Source organism: Balearica regulorum, chromosome 29, assembly GCF_011004875.1.
Source record: "Balearica regulorum gibbericeps isolate bBalReg1 chromosome 29, bBalReg1.pri, whole genome shotgun sequence".
Taxonomy (NCBI): domain Eukaryota; kingdom Metazoa; phylum Chordata; class Aves; order Gruiformes; family Gruidae; genus Balearica; species Balearica regulorum.
Genome location: NC_046212.1, coordinates 1,639,399 through 1,660,658, shown reverse-complemented (window position 1 = coordinate 1,660,658; position 21,260 = coordinate 1,639,399). Strand labels below are relative to the sequence as shown.

Below are 21,260 nucleotides of genomic sequence, written 5' to 3'. Positions count from 1 at the left end.
CCCCCGCCATGGGGGGGGCGGGGAGGGAGGGAGCCTGGCTCGGCCCCAGCCGGGGCAGGATGGGTGGGGGGGCTGATTCCTGGGGCAGTTTCCGCTCTGGCCGCACGACCTCCCCCTCCCCAGGAGCAGAGGGGCTGGAGCCCCCCCTCCGTGTCCCTCACTGGGGGCAGCTCTGCTTCCCCCCCTGCCCGCACCCCAAACCAGCTCGGTGCTCCCCAACATCCCTGGGGTCCATCTGCCCTGGGCAGGGGGCTGCCCTCACCTTCATCCCTTCCTGAAGAGGCCCGTTAGCCCCAGCCAGGAAGAGGGCTAATTATGGCCCCCAGGGAGGGGGGAAGGAGAGGGGGCAGGACTGGGACCCCCTGCCTCCTCCCCCAGCTCGGCCCTGCCCTGGAGGAGAATTTGGATATTTTTATATTAAAAAAGTTACTTTATTGCTCCAAATAAGTTCTGTGGTAACAGAGACCTGGCAAGACTCGCTACACCAAGCTGGTGGGGAGGCGGGCGGGGGTTGTTCCCAGCGCCCCAGGACCCTCCAACCCTGCTCCTCCCTTGGGGACCCCGAAGGCCTCGGGGCAGGGGACAACCAGTTCCCCCGGGGGATGGGGTGTGGAGTGACTGGGCACGGGGGCACAGGGCTCCCACTGTAGTGTCAGGACAGTCCCCAGGGTGGGGGGACATCCAAAACCCAACCGTACCCCAGGGAGCAGCCAGGGCAGCACCGGGGACGGCTGCTCTCGCATGAGGTATATAAACGGGGCATGGGGGGGCCGCAGCCGGCACAGCCCCTGGGAGACCCCACGGCCCTGGGGGGGCTGTAACGGGGACGCGGCTCAAGGCCAAGGCTCAGTAACGCAACAGGCTGAGACAGACCCTGGGGGGCAGGGGGGGCAGGGAACCCCACGGGGTCTCGGCTCTCCCTGGGGGTCTCTGGCAACTCTGAAGCACCAGGCGCTGTCGGGGCCAGCTCTGCAGCTGGCAGCCCCGTCCTGGGGGCGACTGCAGTGGGGGAGGACACGTCCCCCAGCCCTAGCAGGGCTTGCCGGGCGGTCGGGAGCACGTCATGGGCAGCGGCAGCTTGTGCAGACCTGGGCAAAGGGACAGCGTGAGAGCTGCAGGGTGGGGGATGGACACCCCAGCACCCATCCCCACGTCCCCGTCCTCACCGAAGGCGCGGATGAGCTCGGCCTGGACTGCCCAGGAGACCCTCTTCACCAGGCACAGGGTGGTGAGCCCTGCGAAGCCCATGTTGTAAAGGAAGACAATGTAGAAGTTCCCCAGCCAGTTGAAGCGGCCAAAGTCCCCCAGGAGGTCGAAACGGGTGATCCCTGGGGGGGGGGGGGGGGCTGGTCAGGGCACTCCAGTCCTGGGGACACCCCAGTTCTGGGGTCACCCTGGACCACCCCCCCAGGGGCTCACCCAGCGTCCTGGAGAAGACGGGCAGGGCCGAGCTGAGCACCAGCAAGGAGACGCAGTTCCCGATGATCTGGGGGGGAGGAAGGAGCATTTGTTGGGGGACGGGCAGCGCTGCTGCAGGGCCTGGTGTGTCCCCGGGCCGGGGAAGGGGCTCCCCAGTGCAGGAGACCCACCAGGACCCTGCCCGCCCCCCAGGGCTACACCGGAGGCAGGGGGACACGTGGTGCCCTCAGGTGGGGACACCACAGAGAGCACAGGGACACACGCAGCCATGCAGTGTGGGGACCCAGAGTCCCGCACCCCAAGGGGGGCCTGGGAGCTCCCCAGCCTGGAGCTCCCACCTTGGTGAGAGGAGTGTCCTGCCGCTCGGGGAGCAGCCGGGTGAAGAGGGGGGAGCTGTAGAAGCCCACGACGGAGGAGACCATCAGGTAGCTGTGAGAGGCGTTAAGGAGAATGAGGTGGGACGGCCCTGGGGACGGCACTGGGGACACGAGTGCCCGCCTGAAGGATACAAGATGAGGACAACCTGCAGGGCAGCTCCAAAGGAACCGAAGATGGAAAAGGAGACCTGGCCCAGGGATGCGTCCTGCCAGGAGAGGAGGAGGCACGTTGGGGAGGAGCAGTCCCCGGGCGTGGGACACGACTCCTCAGTGTCCCTGTCCCCCTGCCCAGGTACCTGGATGCCCCGAGGCATCGCGGCATCGTCCAGCAGCAGCTCCAGGACGTGGAAGCAGACAATGAGCACAGAGATTCCCTGGGAGGAGCAGGGAGGGAGGGCAGCCGGGGGGACACAGGGACAAGCCCCAGCTTCCCCAGGAGCCCAGGAACACTCACTGTCAGCGCCAGGAGGCCCAGCATGGCCAGGGGGTAGCCCAGGTTCCTCTGCCAGGGTGACGCTTGGTGCCGCAGCTCTGGGCCGGGGGGAACACGCCCGGGTGAGCGGGAGCATGAGCCCCCACCCCAGGGTAGCCCCATTTCACACCCACTCTCCCTCCGTGGGGCACAAGCCCCCAGGGAACTAGTGCTCCCAGTGCCAAGCTGGGGAGAACCCAGGCGTCCTGGGCTTGCCCTGCCCCAGGCTCCTTACCCAGCTTCCGCCTCTTGCTCCGGATGGTGAAGAACTGCTCCCGCAGCAGCTCCATGTTCAAGTTCAGCCAACAGGAAGCTTTGCCTGCCAGGAAAGAGAAGCTGAGGGGCTCGTGGGGGCCGAGGGCTCCCATGTGGTGGGGCAGAGGGGGCCCTGGTCTGCGCCAAGGCCCCCCTGCTCCCAGCCAGCGGCCGTGCTGGGCACCCACCAGAGGAGATCCTGCGGGACACGGCGGCTTCCTCGAACCTCGTGCAGCTCAACTGCTCGTCCAGGTCTTCCAGGAGCTGAGGATGGGCAAGGAGCCCATGAGGGCAGCCCCAGGGACAGGAAACCCCCGGGCTAGGGCAGTGGGACTGGGGGTGGACACCTTACCCGGGGTTTCACCAGCAGCTTCCCTGTGACGGTGAACATGGTGGAGAGGCCAAAGGGGGTGCACACTGTGGCAGGAGGAAAGGCTGAGTACGGGGTGCCCCAGCATCCTACCCCTCCCTGTGCCCCCAAAAAGGCCTGGAGCTGCCACCACCACTCCGGGATGGGAGGCGGGGGCTCAGCCCTGCACTGCAACCCCTCTGGACCCCAACACCATTTGCAGGATGCAGCCTCTGCTCCGAGGCAGGCACCCGAGGGGACCTGGATCCAGCATGGGACAGGCCACTGGGGCCAGGGCACTTCAGGGGAACATCCCACAACTCACGCAGCAGGAGCAGCACACCGAAGAGTGAGATGCAGGAGTAGAGGTAGGGCAGGTAGTATTCCCAGAGGTCTGTGGAGACAGCAGGGTCAGGGCAGCAGCACCAAGCATCCCTCCTCCCCTTCAGCACATGGCCTGATCCTGCCCCGCCGGAGCCAGGAGAGCCCCAGCGCACCCCAGCAGCACCCACCGTAGAGCGACTGGCGGCTGGCCGCGTCGTTGCTGATGATGGCAGAGGCCACCCAGACCATGCCCAGCACCAGCAGTGTCAGCAGCAGCAGCACCACCGACGTCTCGTACACCCTGGCCATGATGCCCTGCAGGAGCGGGGTTAGTGAGGAGCCGGGGCGGGCGGAGGGAGGACATGCACGGGGCCACCTACCTTCTTGGATCCCGCAAAGCCCTCTGACTCAGTGAAGAAGTAGGCGAAGGGCATGAGGAAGACGAGGGACAGATTGGAGAAGAGGAAGACCAAGTTCCAGAGGCCTGGAGGGGGGAATGACACAGAGTGAACTCCCAGGGGGGCAACCCCAACCCACACCCCGGGGGCACCCTGGGGCCACCCCATGCACCCACCGTGGACAAGGGACCCGTTCAGCCACTGGATGTAGTAGTTTTGGGGGAAGGAGAGCAGCACCTCGTTGCTGATGATGGAGAAGGGCAGCAAGAGGACGGCGCCCAGCGCCACGGCCAGGGTGAAGGTGCACAGCCCCAGCCTGCAGCAGGGACAAGCATCGGCTCTGGCACCGGGTCTGGGCCCCCACAGGCGTCACAGCCTGGCCACGGCTCCCAGAGTCACCAGCCCCTGCGGGCTGGGGGGGACCTGGCATCCTGGCTGGGAAGGGAAAGGAAGTGGCTGAGCATCCCACAGGCAGGGAACGGGACGGGCAGGAACTTACGCAATCCTGTTGACAGCAGCATCCTCATCATCATGAACTGCAGGGGGGAAAAACCCAAACCAGCGGGGCTGGGGGAGGCAGGGCTGCCCAGAGCATCGCTCCCTGCCTGCTCCCCTGCCCGCTCCCAAACCTCCCCCAGGTCCAAATGCTGCAAAAACACTCCCAGGGGGTTTGGGCTCTGCTCCCCTCCTGTGGCAGCTGGGGAGGTGCCCTGCAGTGACCGATACCACAGCAACCCGGGCTGCGGGGGGACCGGGGCTCCCAGGGGAGCCAGAAAGCGATGGAGGAACAAGCCCCGGGGGGGCTGAACGTGGCTGCCAACGGCTGCCCAGCTCCAGCAGCTCCTGCTCTCCTACCTGCCGTGAAGTCCGTGTGCTTCTTGAAGTGGGTTATGATGAAGTGGCAAAGGATGTAGAGACTGGCGAAGAGCAGGGTGCAGATCTGCAGGCAGAGGAGTGTGGGCAGCACAGGCAGGCCTGGAGGGCAGTGCTGCCAAGCCGGGCGATGCCACTGGCCCCAGGGCCTGTCAGCTCCACCCTATTTGTTTTTCCACTCCTGGCCCTGGTTACACCCCACACATGTGCTCAGCCCTGCCGGTGCATGGGGGCTGCGCCCAGGGCTCACCCATGGGGTGCACCCAGGGGGGCCGGGGGGCCGAAAGGGGCTGAGACCACGAGGAGACCCCAACCGGCAGCTCTGGGTCGGCTTGTGCTGGCAGAGCTGAGGGGTTCACAGAGATCAGGGTGGCCCGGACCCTGTGGGACATCCGTCCTGCCCTAGCACTGCCCGAGCCCACAGCCCTCGTCCCGCTGGCACCAGCACCCAGCAGAGCCGCGGGAACAGCCTTGAGCCGGGTGCCAAGGCCAGCTGCGGCGTCCCTCCCGCCCCCGCCGGCATGCTGAGGTCCAGCAGGAGCAGGCAACGTTTGAGGAACACGGCGACCTTTCATCCCGCCGGGTACGCAGCAGGACGGGGAAAGGTCGCCTGAACTCGCCACCTTGGCACAGGTGGAGCGAAGAGGCTGCGGCACTTCCCTCCTGCCTGGCCCGGGGGGCTTGGCTGGCCAGGGGTCCCCAGCTCTGGACCCCCGGAGGAGCAGTGCCCAGCAGGTCCTCCTGTTTCTGCTCTTGCCCAGGGAAGGGTCTCAGGCTGCAGGTTCCCTCCTGCTGCAGGCTGAACCCTGCAGCCCAAAGCCCTGTCTGACCAGGGGACCCCCAACACTTCCCGCACTTGGCAAAGTCAGTCCGAGTGAGCTCCACGCTGGCCGTCCTGACGTGCAAGATGCCCCAGTCGGGCTGTGGCAAGGTGGCCCCGGCACTACCGGTCACAGCCCGCTTGGCCACCCTGCCTGCGACATCCTGGAGGGCCCTCGGGAAATGGCAGGTCCGGGGTGCCCGGGTCATCCCCGTCCCTGAGCCCTGGCTGGCAGGGCGGGACCCGAGGAGCAGACCCAGCTGCCTCCCTCCACGGTGCCCACGGTCGGGGGGGGCTCTGCAGGGCCCCTGGGGAGAGCCGCCGGCCGGGGGGGCAGGGAGAGAGCCAGGAGCCTGGCACGGGTCTGGCCCCGCTCTGCCCCCACCGCACCCCAGCACCCGGCACCCCCGGCCCTCCCGCTCGCCCAGGGGCTCCCCGGCCTCTGGGCTCTGGCACGGTGGGACCCCGGTGCCGCGGGGGGCGGCTGGGGTGGCGCAGGGGCTGGGCAGCGGCGGGGTCGGGACCCGGCAGAGGGGTCGCGCCCGGGGCTCGGCACGGCTCAGCCGCGGCTCGGCACGGCCCCGGGACCCCGCTATCTGCGGGGCGCACGGCAGCCCGCCGCGGCTCTGGCACCGATAGGCGCCGGGCGTGGGGCGCAGCGGCAGCCGCGCCCCAGAGCTGTCGCCGGGGCACCCGGCTCTCCCGGCGAACTGGGGGCTCCCAGCCCCGACCCACGGCTCCCCCCCCCCACACCCCCCCGTCGCCACACCGGGACCCCTTCCCCCGCCCGACGCCCCTCACCGCGGCCGCAGCCCCCGGAACTCACGATGCACTCGCGGACCCTCTCGTGGAAGAGCTGCTCCCGCACGGTCAGCGCGTCCTGCTCCGCAGGGGCCATGCCGCGGCCAGCATGGCCGGGCCGGTAACGGCGGGGGAAGCGCCGGGGGAAGCGCCGGTACCGCCGGGCCAGGTAGCCCCGCCCCTCCCCGTATCTCTACGACGTATCCGCGCCGCCACGGCCTTGACAGGGCCCCACCAGACCACGCCTCCTTCCACCCATTGGTCTTGGGCTCTGAATGAGGCGCCGCTCATTGGTCGAGAGCGGCGCGGGGCGCCCCAATAGGCTGAGCGGGCTGCCGAGCTCCCACCCACCGCTCCCACGGGTGCGGCCGCCCCCCCGCAGCGGGCAGGAGCCGGGATTAGGCGGAGGCACAGCGCTAATCCCGGGACACGGCTAATCCCCCGCGCGGGATAATCCCCGGTGGGGGCAGGGCAAGACACGCACCAAAGGCGGCTCGGCCTCAGGGGTCCCAGCAGAGCAGCACCCCCCAGAGCGCCCTGGCAGACCCCCACCCCCAGGGAGGGGGGTTCACCCCCCCCCCCACCCCCCGGGAAGAGAGGAGCAGGGGAAAGGCTGGCCAGAGCCAGCTCCAGGCAGGAGCGCTGCCATCCCCTGCCACCTCACTGGGCACAGACAATAGGGACAGTCTGTTCCCACGGGATGGGGCCCGCCAGCCCCCGGCAGCCACACAGAGGGTTTGTATCTGACACGGCAGCAGCTTCTCTTAAAGCCTTTTATTCACAGACATGGTACAGACACACGGAAAACCGACGTGATCACATCAGAGAGAGCACAAGCCCAGCTAGAGCAGCACATCCCTCCAGCCGGGCCCACAGGGCTGAGTCCCACCCAGTGCACAAGAAAGCTGAAGTGTTTGAAGCAGACATGCTACAGCAACAGAAGGAACCCAGCGTTTAGTATTCCTCCCCTTCCTCCTCTCCTTCCCCTTCCACAGAATCCACCCCCACCTCCTCGTAATCCTTCTCCAGGGCAGCCATGTCCTCCCGGGCCTCCGAGAACTCCCCCTCCTCCATGCCCTCCCCCACGTACCAGTGCACAAACGCCCGCTTAGCGTACATCAGGTCAAACTTGTGGTCCAGGCGGGCCCAGGCCTCGGCAATGGCCGTGGTGTTGCTCAGCATGCACACGGCGCGCTGCACCTTGGCCAGGTCGCCCCCGGGCACCACCGTGGGTGGCTGGTAGTTGATGCCCACCTTGAAACCAGTGGGGCACCAGTCCACAAACTGGATGCTGCGCTTGGTCTTGATGGTGGCGATGGCCGCGTTGACATCCTTGGGCACCACGTCCCCGCGGTACAGCAGGCAGCACGCCATGTACTTGCCGTGCCGCGGGTCGCACTTCACCATCTGGTTGGCCGGCTCAAAGCAGGCATTGGTGATCTCCGCCACCGAGAGCTGCTCATGGTAAGCTTTCTCGGCAGAGATGACGGGGGCATAGGTGGCCAGCGGGAAGTGGATGCGGGGGTACGGCACCAGGTTGGTCTGGAACTCCGTCAGGTCAACATTCAGGGCTCCATCAAAGCGCAGGGAGGCCGTGATGGAGGACACGATCTGGCTGATGAGGCGGTTAAGGTTGGTGTAGGTGGGCCTCTCGATGTCCAGGTTGCGGCGGCAGATGTCATAGATGGCCTCGTTGTCCACCATGAAGGCACAGTCGGAGTGCTCCAGGGTGGTGTGGGTGGTGAGGATGGAGTTGTAGGGCTCCACCACGGCCGTGGAGACCTGTGGGGCCGGGTAGATGGAGAACTCCAGCTTGGACTTTTTGCCATAGTCGACGGAGAGGCGCTCCATGAGCAGGGAGGTGAAGCCGGAGCCAGTGCCACCCCCAAAGCTGTGGAAGACCAGGAAGCCCTGCAGCCCTGTGCACTGGTCAGCCTAGAAGGGAAGAGAAAAATAAGACCAATCTGTCAGTAATTCTGACTTTAGGTTCCTACTGAGTTGTCCAAGAAAGCATATATTCACCCCAGGATCTCAGGCCTTCGTGGACTCCTTTCCTAGGGATGCCATCAGTGGCAGGCACCTCCCTGAGTGCCCCAGCTCCACTCCCAGGCACAGCACCCTGTGCTTCATCACGACCACCCCTCAGGGAAAGGCGCCCCTTCCCACTGGGACTGGGGCACAGTCGGCTCCTTCCTGCTTGAGGAGCCAGCCCTTGCAGTGCCTGCACCCAGCATGACCCATGCAGTCTGCCTTGGGGAAGATGAAACCCATGGTGCTTTACAGGGGCATCCTGGGGGCACCACCTGGGCCGAGGGGCTGGCAGCCATCAAGGTCTGCCAGGCACCAGCGCTCCTCAGGGCACGAGCTGCCCCAGCACCAGTTAAACACTTGGCACAGCTGCTCATAAGCAGTTGGTCAAGCAGGATCAGACTGTAGATCAAGGAAAAACCTCACATGACCCTTAAAAAAGGGGAGGAAATCAGGTTTTCTCAGGGGCAGGAATGAGCCCGCCTCCACCCCAAAGCCCCATCTCGCCCCCAGGCACAGTCCACCCTCCAGGTGCACATCCTGTGCTTGCAGCATCCTGAGGAAGGGGATTCAGCCTGCAGAGAGGAAGGGGCTAATCCTCATCTCCACTCGCAGGAGACCCACTCTAGACCCCGCAGGGAGCCCTGACCCAGTGCGGGGGGGTGCAGGGTACCAAGAACCATAAAACGCCCCTGGACCCTGGAGGAACAGCCCAGCTCCTTGCTGCCATCCAGGTCCCACCAGAGGGTTCTCTGTTCCCCATCGGCTGTAGTGGCACCGGCACCACCCGGGGTTTATACCCACCAGCTTGCGGATGCGGTCGAGGACCAGGTCAATGATCTCCTTCCCAATGGTGTAGTGCCCACGGGCGTAGTTGTTGGCCGCATCTTCCTTGCCCGTGATCAGCTGCTCAGGGTGGAAGAGCTGCCGGTAAGTCCCTGTGCGCACCTCATCTGTGGGGAGAGCCCGTTAGCAACCAGCAGCCATCAACACCACCCCCCCCCCCAGCCTCCCCCACGCTCACCGATCACTGTGGGCTCCAGGTCCACAAAGACGGCCCGGGGCACATGCTTGCCAGCCCCCGTCTCGCTGAAGAAGGTGTTGAAGGAGTCGTCCCCCCCACCGATGGTCTTGTCGCTGGGCATCTGCCCGTCGGGCTGGATGCCGTGCTCCAGGCAGTACAGCTCCCAGCAGGCATTGCCGATCTGCACACCCGCTTGGCCCACGTGGATGGAGATGCACTCACGCTGCGGGGGCACAGGGGGAATCAGGCTCAGCTGGGGGCAGCCCCCACCCAAACACCAGTTGTGCCCCGGCTCAGCCAGCCAGAGCCAACCCGGTGCCATCCCAAACTTGTGGCCGAGCAGCACAGGGGAAGCCCAGGAGTCGAGTTCGCCCCAGGAGGGAGGCAGGGGGACACACATGTGTTTGGGGACAGACTGGAGCCACTATTTGGCAGAGCCCTGGGGGTAACGTCACCCTGCACGAGCCCTCCATCTGCTTCCAAATGGCGCACAGGGAGGACATTTTACAGCCCCGCAGCCCAGGCAAGGCATGGCCGCGCTGCAGGAAGAGGAGGAGGAAGCAGCGCAGCAGGGGGGACGTGACTGCACCAGCTGACAAAAAACAGCAGGGAGGGCCGATGGCATCACCCCCCCGGGGGTCCCTCTGCTACCCCCGCCCCCCCGTGTGCCCAGCACATTCCCGGCCGCACCCTGCGCCGCACCGCCCGCTCCTGCGCATTCCTCTCGCCCGGGCGGGGGGGGGGGGGCTCCGGGCTCGGGCGGCCGGAGTGAGCTCCCCCAGGAACCCCAGAGCAGGATGAGCCCCACGGGGTCGGACTCGGGTGGGTGCCAGGAGCGCAGTGGGGACCCTCTGCCATCGCCACGGGAGATGCGTGAGGTTGGGGGTTCGGGGCTGGATTTGGGGAACTGGTGACGCAGGGGCGGGGCTGTGCCCCCGCCCCGCGACTTCCCGCGCGCGGGAACAGTAACGGTCGGGGCTGGGCGCCAAAAACGGGACAGAGCCCCGCCCCCGCCCGAGCGGGGGATGCTACCCAGGACCACATGCTGCCCTCCTTGGGGGTGCTGTGCCCCCCCCCGGCTGCTCCCCCCGGCAAGGGCGGCACTCCCAGCCCACGCTCTCCCCCCCCCCCCGAGCCCCGGGCTCCTGCTGCGCTTCCCCAGCTCCTTCTCTCCTCACCCCCACACCCCCCAATCCCTGGTTTGCCCCTCTCCCTTACCCCCCAATCCCTGATTCTCCCCCCCAACCTTTCCTCCTCCCGCCCATTCCCCCCACATCCCCCCCCCCCCCCCCCCCACTCCAGCCTTCCTCCCCCCACGTTTCCCAGTCTCTCCCAATTTCGCAATCCACCCCCTACCATGGCTGCGGCGCGGTTACTCGTCCCGACAAACAAGGAATCGACGCAAGTACCAGGCTGCAGCCGCCCGCGGGCGCATCCCTATATACCGGTCCGGGGGGCGGGCCGCGCTCCCCCGCCCCGCGCTTGTATTGGCCGCTGCGCCCGCCCATCTGTGCGGCTTCCACCGCGGATTGGCTGCGGTCGAGGTACGCCCCGCCTCCTTCCCGCCCCCCGCTGCCGGGCGGGCGCTGCGGGGTTTTGCCGCCCCCCCCCCCCCCCCCCCCCCGCAGCGCCTTCCCGGGGTTTGCCAAGGGACCCCCCGCACGGGGGAGGGGGCACTGGGGGTCTGACCCCCCCTCCCGCGATCCGAAGCCCCCCCTCACTGCGTTTGCTGCGGGGGGGGGCACGGCCGCTCCCGCCCCCCCTCCCGCCTCGCCCCCCCGCCCGGTGCGGCTTCGCTGCAGAGGAAAACTGCGACATTGGGGGGGGGGGGGGGCAGCACGTGCTGCCGCGCCCGGCGCCCGCCCTCCCCCCCCCCAGCGTCCCAAGGCCGTTAATCGGCTTCTCTTGCCGCATATCCCCCCCCCCCCCCCCCCGTCCATCTGCACCGCCCGGCCCCCCCGCAGCGGCCCATCTGCACCCCGGGGGCCCCTCCCAGTCCATCTGCAGCCTGGGGAGCCCCCCGCGCCCAGCCCATGTGCACCCCACGCTCCCCCCAGCTCGTCTGCAGGTGGCCCCCACAGCCCTGAATCCTGCCGCAGTGGGGGCACCGTTCCCCAGGACCCCCCTCGATCTGCCCGGGGAGGGGGCGCAGACCCCGCTCACTGCGGGGGGCTTTGTCTCGGCGTGTCCGCAGCACCGGGCCCCCGTCTCCCCGCGTGTTTCCCCCCCCCCCCCCCAGCCAGACGGGGCCCCCCGGCCCCCCCCTCGCTCCCCCCCGCCCGCCGCAGGGACCGCCGCGATGCCCATAACATGGGGGACGTGCTGGGGGGCCCGCCGTTGCTCGGTGCAGCTCCCTGCCCGGGGAGCCGAGGGGGGGCCGGCACCAGCCCCCATCTAATCCCCGGAGCTATTTGCCCCCGATAATCCGCCTTCCTGTTTTGCCGAGAGCTCTGCGGACAACCCAGCGGCCCGTTCGGCACCACACGCCGCCATGCGCTGCCGGCCCCGGCCCCCCCCCCCCGCCCCCCCGGGGTCACCCCTCAGCCTCGGCCGGCCGCGGGGTGCGGGGGGGGGGGCCGGGGCCGGGGCAGCAGCATCTGCCGCAGCTGCATTGCAGCGGGTGACGTGGCTCCCCGCCATTGCCCGGCCCGGCCGCCGCATTGGCCTCCTCGGCGGCTCCGCTCCGGGGGGGGGTGGGGGGGTGGTTCTTCCCCTGGCTCTGCCCGGTCGCACCGGGCTCCCGCGGGCACCCTCAGTGCGGGGGTCCATGCCGGCGCCTGGGGCTAGCTCGGCTCCGAGAGATGCCAACGTGGCGACCGGCGCCGGCCGTGCAGGAGCCGCTCCCAGCCCCGCTCGGATTTATGACAAATGGCACTTAGGGCCCGGTGGCCCCCACGCATCCCCCCTCCCCACGGCGTGCCCAGCCCCTCGCTGCGGCACCCGCTCGAGTTTCACTCCGCGTTCAACTTCCCCTTCATTATTTATCCCTGACCAGAGCCATGAGCCAGCAGTGGGGGGGGGGGGGAAACAGTGGGGGCTGGCTCCTCCTGAACCCCAGCAGAACTGGGGGGGGCACCACCCCATGTCCCCCCTCCCAGTGACAGGCTGCCAGGACCAGCATAGCCAGTGCCACTCTTCTTCCCTGCAGGTGACAGAGGGTCTTCATGACACACCGTAGGTGGGGGGGAAAGCACCACCCCTCCCTCAATACCCAGCAGGACAGACCCCCCCCCCAGCTAGGCCTCCCTGAGACTAACAGCCCCTCCCCAGGCACAGCAGGCAGCACAGACCCCCCCCTCCAGCTTCTGCCAGACGGGGGGGGGGTGGGGTGGGGGGTGGCAAGGGGGAAGGAATTCCAAGATCCCCAGGAGGGGTGAAACCAAACCACCCCATGTGCTCACTTGGCTCCTGGTCCTAAGAAAACCCAACACCCCCCCTTCCAGCCCGTGCTACAGGGCCACGGCACAGCGCGGGGGGGGGCACACACCACTCAGTCCAGGGCAGCCCAGCAGCAGGACGGGGAGAGAGGACAGGTCTGGGGAGGCTGCAGGGTGCTGGGCTCAGCACAACCCAGATACACACCAGAGACTGCGGTGGAGACCCCAGGTGCAGCCAGGGACCCTGGGGCCATACCAGGGGCTGTCAGGGGACAGTGTCCAAGCCCAGGGAGGGACTGAGGGACATCACAGCACAGAGTAAATACACCAGAGCCAGATGGTAAGACAGGGAATGCTTTTTATTCAGACCCACAGAAAAGGACGGGTGGGTCCGTAACAGACTTTTCCATTGAAGCACAGACCATTGAACAGGACAGACTGCGGCGCACACACTGCTACAGACCCACAGGGGGGGTCTTCAACTAGGTTATGTTCCCTGTAAGAGCAGCACCCTTGTGAGAGTTTAGTATTCCTCCCCTTCCTCCTCTCCTTCCCCTTCCACAGAATCCACCCCCACCTCCTCGTAATCCTTCTCCAGGGCAGCCATGTCCTCCCGGGCCTCCGAGAACTCCCCCTCCTCCATGCCCTCCCCCACGTACCAGTGCACAAACGCCCGCTTAGCGTACATCAGGTCAAACTTGTGGTCCAGGCGGGCCCAGGCCTCGGCAATGGCCGTGGTGTTGCTCAGCATGCACACGGCGCGCTGCACCTTGGCCAGGTCGCCCCCGGGCACCACCGTGGGTGGCTGGTAGTTGATGCCCACCTTGAAACCAGTGGGGCACCAGTCCACAAACTGGATGGTGCGCTTGGTCTTAATGGTGGCGATGGCCGCATTGACATCCTTGGGCACCACATCCCCGCGGTACAGCAGGCAGCACGCCATGTACTTGCCGTGCCGCGGGTCACACTTCACCATCTGGTTGGCTGGCTCAAAGCAGGCATTGGTGATCTCCGCCACCGAGAGCTGCTCATGGTAAGCCTTCTCGGCAGAGATGACGGGGGCATAGGTGGCCAGCGGGAAGTGGATGCGGGGGTACGGCACCAGGTTGGTCTGGAACTCCGTCAGGTCAACATTCAGGGCTCCATCAAAGCGCAGGGAGGCTGTGATGGAGGACACGATTTGACCTATCAACCTATTGAGGTTGGTGTAGGTGGGCCTCTCGATGTCCAGGTTGCGGCGGCAGATGTCATAGATGGCCTCGTTGTCCACCATGAAGGCACAGTCGGAGTGCTCCAGGGTGGTGTGGGTGGTGAGGATGGAGTTGTAGGGCTCCACCACGGCCGTGGAGACCTGTGGGGCTGGGTAGATGGAGAACTCCAGCTTGGACTTTTTGCCATAGTCGACGGAGAGGCGCTCCATGAGCAGGGAGGTGAAGCCGGAGCCGGTGCCACCCCCAAAGCTGTGGAAGACCAGGAAGCCCTGCAGCCCTGTGCACTGGTCAGCCTGGTCAGGAAAGACAAGGGAGAGGCATGTTTAGCCTGGGCAGCAGCAGAAGCTGCTCCTTCCTCTCTGTGGCCTCACAAGGAGATTTGGGGGATTTCCAGTAGCAGAGCAGGAACCACCAGAATGAGTGGCAGGATGGCCCTGACCCCATCTGTTGGACACTGACTCATGGAGAGCCGAATCTCCCAGGAAAGCCCCTTGGCCCCTGAGGTGGGAGAGTGGCCAGAAACACTCGGGGGTGGGGGGGGGCGTTGTCACTAGCTCAGGAGCAGAATGGGGACAGGTTTAGGGATGGGGTTTGGGCATCAGGGAGCAGGGCAAAGCACCAGCCTCAGCACAGCCACACAGCTCCAGGAGGGGCTGGTTGGAGCTGCCACCGCCTGCAGTCACTGGCATGCCCATCCCCAGCTGCACGCAGCTGGACTCAGACACAGCAAGAGCCAAGCAGGAACAAAGAAGGAATTGCACAGCTCAGCACCACCGGCGCCTGGGGGCTGCGGCGCTGTGGAGCAGCTCCAACACCACAGCTGTGCTGCGTCCTGCTCCCAGCCAATGGCAGCCACTGCAGAACAGGATTAACATTAATTAATATATTAAATCTAAACCCAGCCCAGATAGTCCAGAAGGGAGGCTGAGACTGAGAACCAAGTCTTTGTCCTCAGCTCACCACCCAGGAGCCCCTTCCTGTCCCCTACCAGCTTGCGGATGCGGTCGAGGACCAGGTCAATGATCTCCTTCCCAATGGTGTAGTGCCCACGGGCGTAGTTGTTGGCCGCATCTTCCTTGCCCGTGATCAGCTGCTCAGGGTGGAAGAGCTGCCGGTAAGTCCCTGTGCGCACCTCATCTGTGGGGAGAGCCCGTTAGCAACCAGCAGCCATCAACACCACCACCCCCCCCCAGCCTCCCCCGCGCTCACCGATCACTGTGGGCTCCAGGTCCACAAAGACGGCCCGGGGCACATGCTTGCCAGCCCCCGTCTCGCTGAAGAAGGTGTTGAAGGAGTCGTCCCCCCCACCGATGGTCTTGTCGCTGGGCATCTGCCCGTCGGGCTGGATGCCGTGCTCCAGGCAGTACAGCTCCCAGCAGGCATTGCCGATCTGCACACCCGCTTGGCCCACGTGGATGGAGATGCACTCACGCTGCAGGGGCAGAACATGGGGCTGTGTCACCCCCAGGCTCCCCCCTTCTTTGTTTCACACCCCCCCCAGCTGCAGCACCAGCCCAGGACCCTGCAGGGATGCTGCACCCAGGACAGGCTGGCACAGAGCTGGAAAGGTCCGGTCCCCAGGGCTGGAAGAGGTCAGATCCTGCCCAGACACACCCTATTGTTCTGGGTCCTGGCACACACCAAGTGCTGTGGGGGGGGCTCTGCTCCAGGGCCACACCCAGTACAAGGGGGTGCTTAGCTCCAGGGGTCCCAGCTTGCCCCCCTGAGGGAGCTGGGACCCTGCTCATTGTGGGATGAGGAGCTCAGCACCAGGGCTCATCCAGTCCCAACAGACTGGGCCCACACTCAGGGCAAGATGGGGAGCCCTGACAGTCTCATCCTGCCCTATACACCCTGCTGAGAGGCAGCAACACCTAGTGGGAGGGGCTCAGCACCAGGGCTCATCCTGCCCACTTGGGTCCCCATTGTGCCATGGCCACACCCAGTTCAGGACTCGGGGCGGGGGGGGGGGGGGTTTACCCAGTTTATCCCATCATGCCTTGTCCTGCAGCGTGGGATGGGGTGCTCAGCACCAGGGGGGCCCATCCTGCCCTGCTCACCCCACACCAGGGGACCCATTCTGCCCCGGGGCCATGCCCAGAGGGGGCTGAGGGCTCCACACCGGGGGGGGGGGTCCATCCTGCCCAGTTTAACAGGAGCCACACCCAATGCAGGACAGCAGCTCGGTACCGGGAATGGGTGGCCCGACCCTGCCTCATCGAACCGGTGCCACACCCAGTAGGGGCTCAGTATCAGGGACTCATCCTGCCCGGTTTAACGGGAGCCACGCCCAGTATGGGCTCAGGGATCAGCACCAGAGCCCCATCCTGACCGATTTAACGGGAGCCACACCCATTGCAGGCTCGGGGACCAGCCCCGGGGACCCATCCTGCTCGGTTTAACGGGCACCATGCCCGCGCTGCGTGCTCGGGAGTCGGTCCCAGGGGTCCCGTCCTGCCCGGTTTAACGGGAGGCGCGCCCAGTGGAGGCTCGGTGCTCAGCCCCGGGGAAGGCAGGGGGACCCACCTAGCCCCATCTAACGGTAGCCACGCTCGGGGCTGGGTCCCGGGCGACCCCTCCTGTCCGGTGTAACGAGAGCCACGCCCAGTACGGGCTCAGCCCCGGGGCCGAGGGCCCCATCCCGGGCCGGGGGGGGGGGTGATGTGGTGGAGGAAGCGAGACCAAGGACAACTGCGGGACCGGAGACCCCCCCCCTCCCCACCCGCCTTTCCCTCCCCTCACCATGGCGGCGGTCGGCTCCGGGGCGGTCTCACAGCCCGACGCTGAGGCGGTCGATGTAAGAAGCGCAGCGGAACGCGGGGCTCGGCGCGGGGCTTTATAGGGCCGGCGGGGCGGGGCGGGCGGCGGGGCCGGGGGCGGTGGCGGCGGCGGCCATTGGCGCGGGGCGGGATGAGGTAATGCCCCCCCGGAGCCGCAGACAAAGGCCGGGCGGTGCGGAGGGGGGGGTGGGGGCTGCGGCGGCCACGGATCAGCCGCGCCGCCGGTTCCTGCCCGCAGCCGTCTGGGCCCCGGCCCTGTCCTGCGCCCCGGCCCTGCGGTGCCCGAGTCCCAGTGCCCAGCCACGTCCTTGTCCCCAGCCACGTCCCTGCCGTGCCCCGGACCCCGTTCTTGGCCGAGCCGCTGTCCCCGGCCACGCCCTGGTCCCCATCCCCAGTTGTGTCACGGTCTCAAATCTGGCTGTGTGCCACTGCCCTGGCTCCCAGCTATGCCCCTGTCCCCACCCTCAGCCATGCCCTGCTCCCCAACACTGGCCGTGTCACTGTCCCCTTCCCAGCTGTGTCACCAACCCCCTGCCTGAGCACTGCCCTGGTTCCCAGTTATGCCCCTGTCCCCATCCTTGGCCACACCCTGGTCCCCATCCCCAGCCATGCCCCTGTCCCCATCCTCAGCTACGCCACCCTCCCCGTGTCTGGCCGCTGCCCTGGCTCCCAGCTATGCCCCTGTCCCCATCCTCGGCCACACCCTGGTCCCTGTTCCCAACCACGCTGTTGTCACCATCCCCAGCCACGCCCTGGTCCCCATCCATGGCCGTGCCCCTGGTCCCATCCCTGGGGACGCTGTCCCGGTGCCTAGCCATGCCCCAGTGCCCTGGTTCCCAGCCATGTCTTGGCCCCCGTCCCCACCGTGGCCCGGTGCCTGTCCTGGACGCAGCCTGGCCCTTTCCCGGCAGTGCCCCGTCCCTTCCAGCGCCTCTTTGTCTGCTCAGGCAGCAGCAAACAGCCCCCCCCCTCCGTGGGGCCCAGCGGGGGGGGGGGGGGGGGAGGCGGGGGGGAGGAAGAAAGCGCCCAGGGCAGGACCAGGGGGGCTGGGGACAGCAGGAGGACACAGGGGACAAAGCCCTGAGGTGGCTCCCAGCACAGTTTTTGGGGCTGGGGGTCCGGACTGCATGGCAGCTGCTCTGCGGCAGCTGGTGGTTGGGACACAGCTGGGACACCCGGGCACATGTCCCCCAGCCACCCTTCCATCTGCTGCAGCCCCTGCATGGCCCCCCATGGCCCTGGGGGGGTTCCCCCTCCTCATGGGATTCCCCCTCCCTTTTGTCCCTGCAAAACCCACAGTGGCTGGTCCCCCAGAGGCGGGGGGCTCTGGGGGGCTCAGTCCCTGCAGAAGGGTGACCCCACACTGCATGTGCGGGCAGGGCTGGCCCCATCTGCTACAGGTGGAGCTGCCAGGTTGCCCCCCCCCGCTGAGAAATCACATTTTTCTCTGCATTTCCCACATTATGCAGATTTCTGGGCAGCTCCAGGTTCCCATGTCCCCATATCCCTACTACCAGCCCCATGTCCCCACTGTGACCCCCATGTCCCTGCTGCCAGCCCCACGGTCTGCCAGCCCAGTGCTTTTGGGGTGCTGCTGAAGGAGAGCGGGAGCGGGGGGGGGGGGGTGAGGCTCAATTCCCCTGGGGCTGGGGGGCTGCAGACAAAGAGGGGCTGGGATTTGAGCATCACCTGCCAGAACAAAGGACCAAGTGGCCCCGGCTGTGCCGGTTGGAAGAGAACCAGGAGATTTGGCTCCCACCAGGCTGGTCCCCATTGCAAACAGGCGTTTAGGGGGACCCTGGCCCCAAAGCGGCTCAGTCTCCAGCCCCCAGCCCCACACCGGGTTGGTCCTCCTATAGGAAACATCTCCTCTCTTTGTCTCCTCGCAGCCCCGAGCCCTCAGCACCTGTGTGGGGCCTGGCAGGATGTCCCCAGGGCCTGGGGTTTTGGGGGCTCACAGCAGCCCCCACCTCAGGGACCCCTCTCCAGGCTGGGGGTGTCACTGCCCATGCTATCCCTTGAGCCGTGGGCAGGGGTTGCCCCGTGGGGCGGCTGGTGGCTCAGACCCCTGGGCGATGCGGGGTGCAGGGCAAGGGGCCCTGGGTGCCGGGGGTCCTCCCCCCCCCAGCCCCTTCCCATCTCGTTAGGTATGGAAAGCCACTCGTGCCCTCGCCGACCGCTGCCAGGCAACGGGCCGTGGTGGTGGGGTTGCTAGGAGACCAGTTGCTAGGAGACAGCCTAAGAACCCCCCCCCTCGCATTCCCATTCCCCTCCCTGACATCCATGCCGGGGCCTGGCTGGGGGTGGGGTGCGGGGAGACGGGGCTGGGGTCCCCCCTCGCCCAGCCCTGCTGTGCTTGGAGGGGGGTCCCATCCCTGGGCCCCCGCAGTGCTGTGTTGTGCCAGGGGGTGGGTACACAGGCCCCGGGTCCCCCAATGTCCAGCCCCATTGCACCCTGTCGTGAGGGTCACCAGCCCGGGGGCTCCCCCGATGCCCAGCCTCAGTGTATGCCAGTGGGGGGGGGATCTGGCCCAGCTCCAGCTGCTCCCCCAGCTCCCGCCACACCCCCCCCCCCCGGCTCCCAGCCCCCTCCGCGGTGCTTCCCAGCCTCCTGTGTCGTGTTGACTGTTGGTAGCAACGCAGCGGCTCCTGGTGACGGTTGCTGCCCCCCCGCCATGTCCGCCGCCCAGGGAACACGGAGCAGGACAGGCCATCGGCCCCACCGGCATCCCCCCCAGCCCCGCAGAGCCCTCAGCCCTGCCCATGGCTGCCCCCCCCAGGCTGAGCACGTTGGGGGCCCCAAGAGCCGCCGTCCCCGCTCCCCTCTGGCGGCGCAGCCCGTCGTGGCTCCCTGCCCGCAGCATGGCTGAGGTTTCCAGCCCCCCCTCGGTTTGGGCCCTTCCTGGGGGTCCCTCACTGGTGACCTTGCACCCCATGGCTGGGACACATCTGTCCCTGGGGATCAGGGGGTCCCGGCCCCGTCGGGGGCTGCCATGGCTCCTGGGGAGGAGGCAACGTCCTGGGCACTGGCTGCTGCTATTTTTAACCTGTTTTCCCGCAGATTGTGGCATGCAAGCGCCAGTTCTGTCTGTCTGTCTCCTGCCACCATCGATGTGACAGGTTCATTGAAACAGAGAGACGGGGCAGCTCGGGGGTGGGGGCTACTCCTTGCAGGGGTGCAGGATGAGGCCCTGGTACAGGGAGGGGTACTGGACGGGCCCCGCCATCCCCCGACTGGCTCAGAGTGGGATGGGGGTGCACAGCAGGGGCGGTGGCACCTGTCCTTGTCCATGCTCAACCTGCAGCCCCCCCTCTGAAGGGCAGGGTGAGGAACGCCCCAACCCCCAGTGCTGGGGGCAGCAGGTGACCCCATTCCCATGGGAGGGAGCAGTGGGGTGTCCCTGCAGCCTGGGTGCCCTGTGCCACCCCTGCAGCCCCCTCTCCCTCCTGGCACTGTGGGAGCCACAAAAGGGAGGCTCCACCCTGGGGAAGGGGGACATGGAGGGGGACACGAGGGGAAGGACTGGGTGCAGGGGAGGGAGCCGTGGGGGTGCAGGGGGCTGCAGCCACACTGGCCATGGGGAGGGGTCTGCAGCATCGCTCGACACTCGTGGGGCAGCACCGCATTGCGGCAAAGCCTGCAATAAAGGAGCAGAGCAGCGGTGGCGGTGATGAGGCGGGAGAGACCCCGCTGCTGGGGGGGGGAGGCCCCTTTCTGCCCAGCCTCCCCAAAGCACCCCCACACCCCCAGCAGGGCCCCGGAGCTGGGGTGGTGGGGGCTCAGGGGGCTCAAGGAGCAGGTGTCGCGGGGGCACTGGCCACCCCAGCCCCTGGTGTGTGCGAGCGCTAAGGATGTGCCCAGGGAGTGGGGGGACACTGGTGGTGCCCGGGGGACCTGGCTCAGCCATTGTGCATGCAGTGGGGGTCTGGGTGCAGACCAGGGCAGGGGGGAGCATCGCTGCGGCTGGACCCCCAGGGATATCCTGGTCCCTGCACCCTCAGCTCTCCGCAGACCAGCCCTGCATGGGGACAGGGTCCCTTTGCTGGGGGACACACACCGAGGGAGTGACCCCACCACAGGGGTGGGGTTCAAAGCCGGGTGTGGGGGTCTCTGCGGCTGCCCGTGTCTCCACGCTATCCCCAAACCCATCTCTGGCCCTGAGACCGTGACCCCAACCCACACTTATCCCAGCCCAGGGCGGGGGGGGACCCAGGGTGCTGCTCCCCGGGGGTGAGCGTGGGTGACCCCCCCACCCCGTCCTTCCTGCCCCACAGGAACTGCCTCTGCGTGGCTTCCCCCGAGGAGCCGCCCCCGGGGCTGGCAGGGGAACACGGGCGGCGGCCGGAGCAGGAGCCGGCGCGGCGGGTGCCCGCAGGGCTTCCCACGGGACCGGGACCGGGACCGGGATCGGAAAGGGGACAAAGGACGGGGACAGCCGTGGCCGCGGTGCTACCGAGCAGAGCCCGAGCCTGGGGCTGCGGCCGGGGGGTGCAGGGATCCCCTCCCCCCCCCCGGCCCAAATATCCCGCGCAGCCCCCCCCGCCCCTAAAGCCCCCGCAGAGCCACCCCGCAAGGTCCGCCCGCCCCTGACGTCCCCGCTGCCCCTAACGCCCCCCCGCCCCGCAGCACCCCCCGCCCCTCGCCCCGCCTCCCGCCCGCCACATTCCACTCTGTCGACGTCACCGCCTACGCACCCTCGCCGACTTTCGAACCGGCCAATCGGAATCGAGGCGGGGCGGTGAGGGCATGAC

The 21,260-nt window shown here is 67.4% G+C and overlaps 3 protein-coding genes across 7 annotated transcripts; all 3 read right to left on the bottom strand.

The window, feature by feature from the left end:
* Positions 1-409: 409 nt before the first annotated feature.
* Positions 410-6,226, bottom strand: LMBR1L (limb development membrane protein 1 like). 5 transcript variants are annotated; one of them, XM_075737543.1, is made up of 17 exons: positions 6,114-6,226; positions 4,450-4,534; positions 4,094-4,130; positions 3,771-3,910; positions 3,577-3,680; positions 3,385-3,511; positions 3,198-3,266; positions 2,876-2,940; positions 2,712-2,787; positions 2,504-2,587; positions 2,251-2,327; positions 2,093-2,170; positions 1,929-2,002; positions 1,758-1,848; positions 1,420-1,486; positions 1,167-1,328; positions 410-1,088 (listed from the first exon to the last, which is right to left on the bottom strand). In XM_075737543.1, the coding sequence occupies exons 1-17, from the start codon at positions 6,183-6,185 to the stop codon at positions 1,030-1,032; spliced, it is 1,467 nt and encodes a 488-aa protein (XP_075593658.1). In that variant the 5' UTR covers positions 6,186-6,226; the 3' UTR covers positions 410-1,029. The 5 variants fall into 5 exon arrangements, with proteins under 5 accessions (XP_075593658.1, XP_075593655.1, XP_075593654.1 ...); XM_075737540.1 differs by having other exon boundaries at positions 1,943-2,002; XM_075737539.1 differs by having other exon boundaries at positions 1,167-1,486.
* Positions 6,227-6,847: 621 nt separating this feature from the next.
* On the bottom strand, positions 6,848-10,623 carry TUBA1B (tubulin alpha 1b). The gene is made up of 4 exons (XM_075737528.1): positions 10,497-10,623; positions 9,141-9,363; positions 8,921-9,069; positions 6,848-8,023 (listed from the first exon to the last, which is right to left on the bottom strand). Exons 1-4 carry the CDS (start codon positions 10,497-10,499, stop codon positions 7,043-7,045), a joined length of 1,356 nt encoding a protein of 451 aa, XP_075593643.1. The 5' UTR covers positions 10,500-10,623; the 3' UTR covers positions 6,848-7,042.
* Positions 10,624-12,858: 2,235 nt separating this feature from the next.
* TUBA1A (tubulin alpha 1a) lies at positions 12,859-16,882 on the bottom strand. The gene is made up of 4 exons (XM_075737973.1): positions 16,471-16,882; positions 14,938-15,160; positions 14,717-14,865; positions 12,859-14,021 (listed from the first exon to the last, which is right to left on the bottom strand). The coding sequence occupies exons 1-4, from the start codon at positions 16,471-16,473 to the stop codon at positions 13,041-13,043; spliced, it is 1,356 nt and encodes a 451-aa protein (XP_075594088.1). The 5' UTR covers positions 16,474-16,882; the 3' UTR covers positions 12,859-13,040.
* Positions 16,883-21,260: the final 4,378 nt, after the last annotated feature.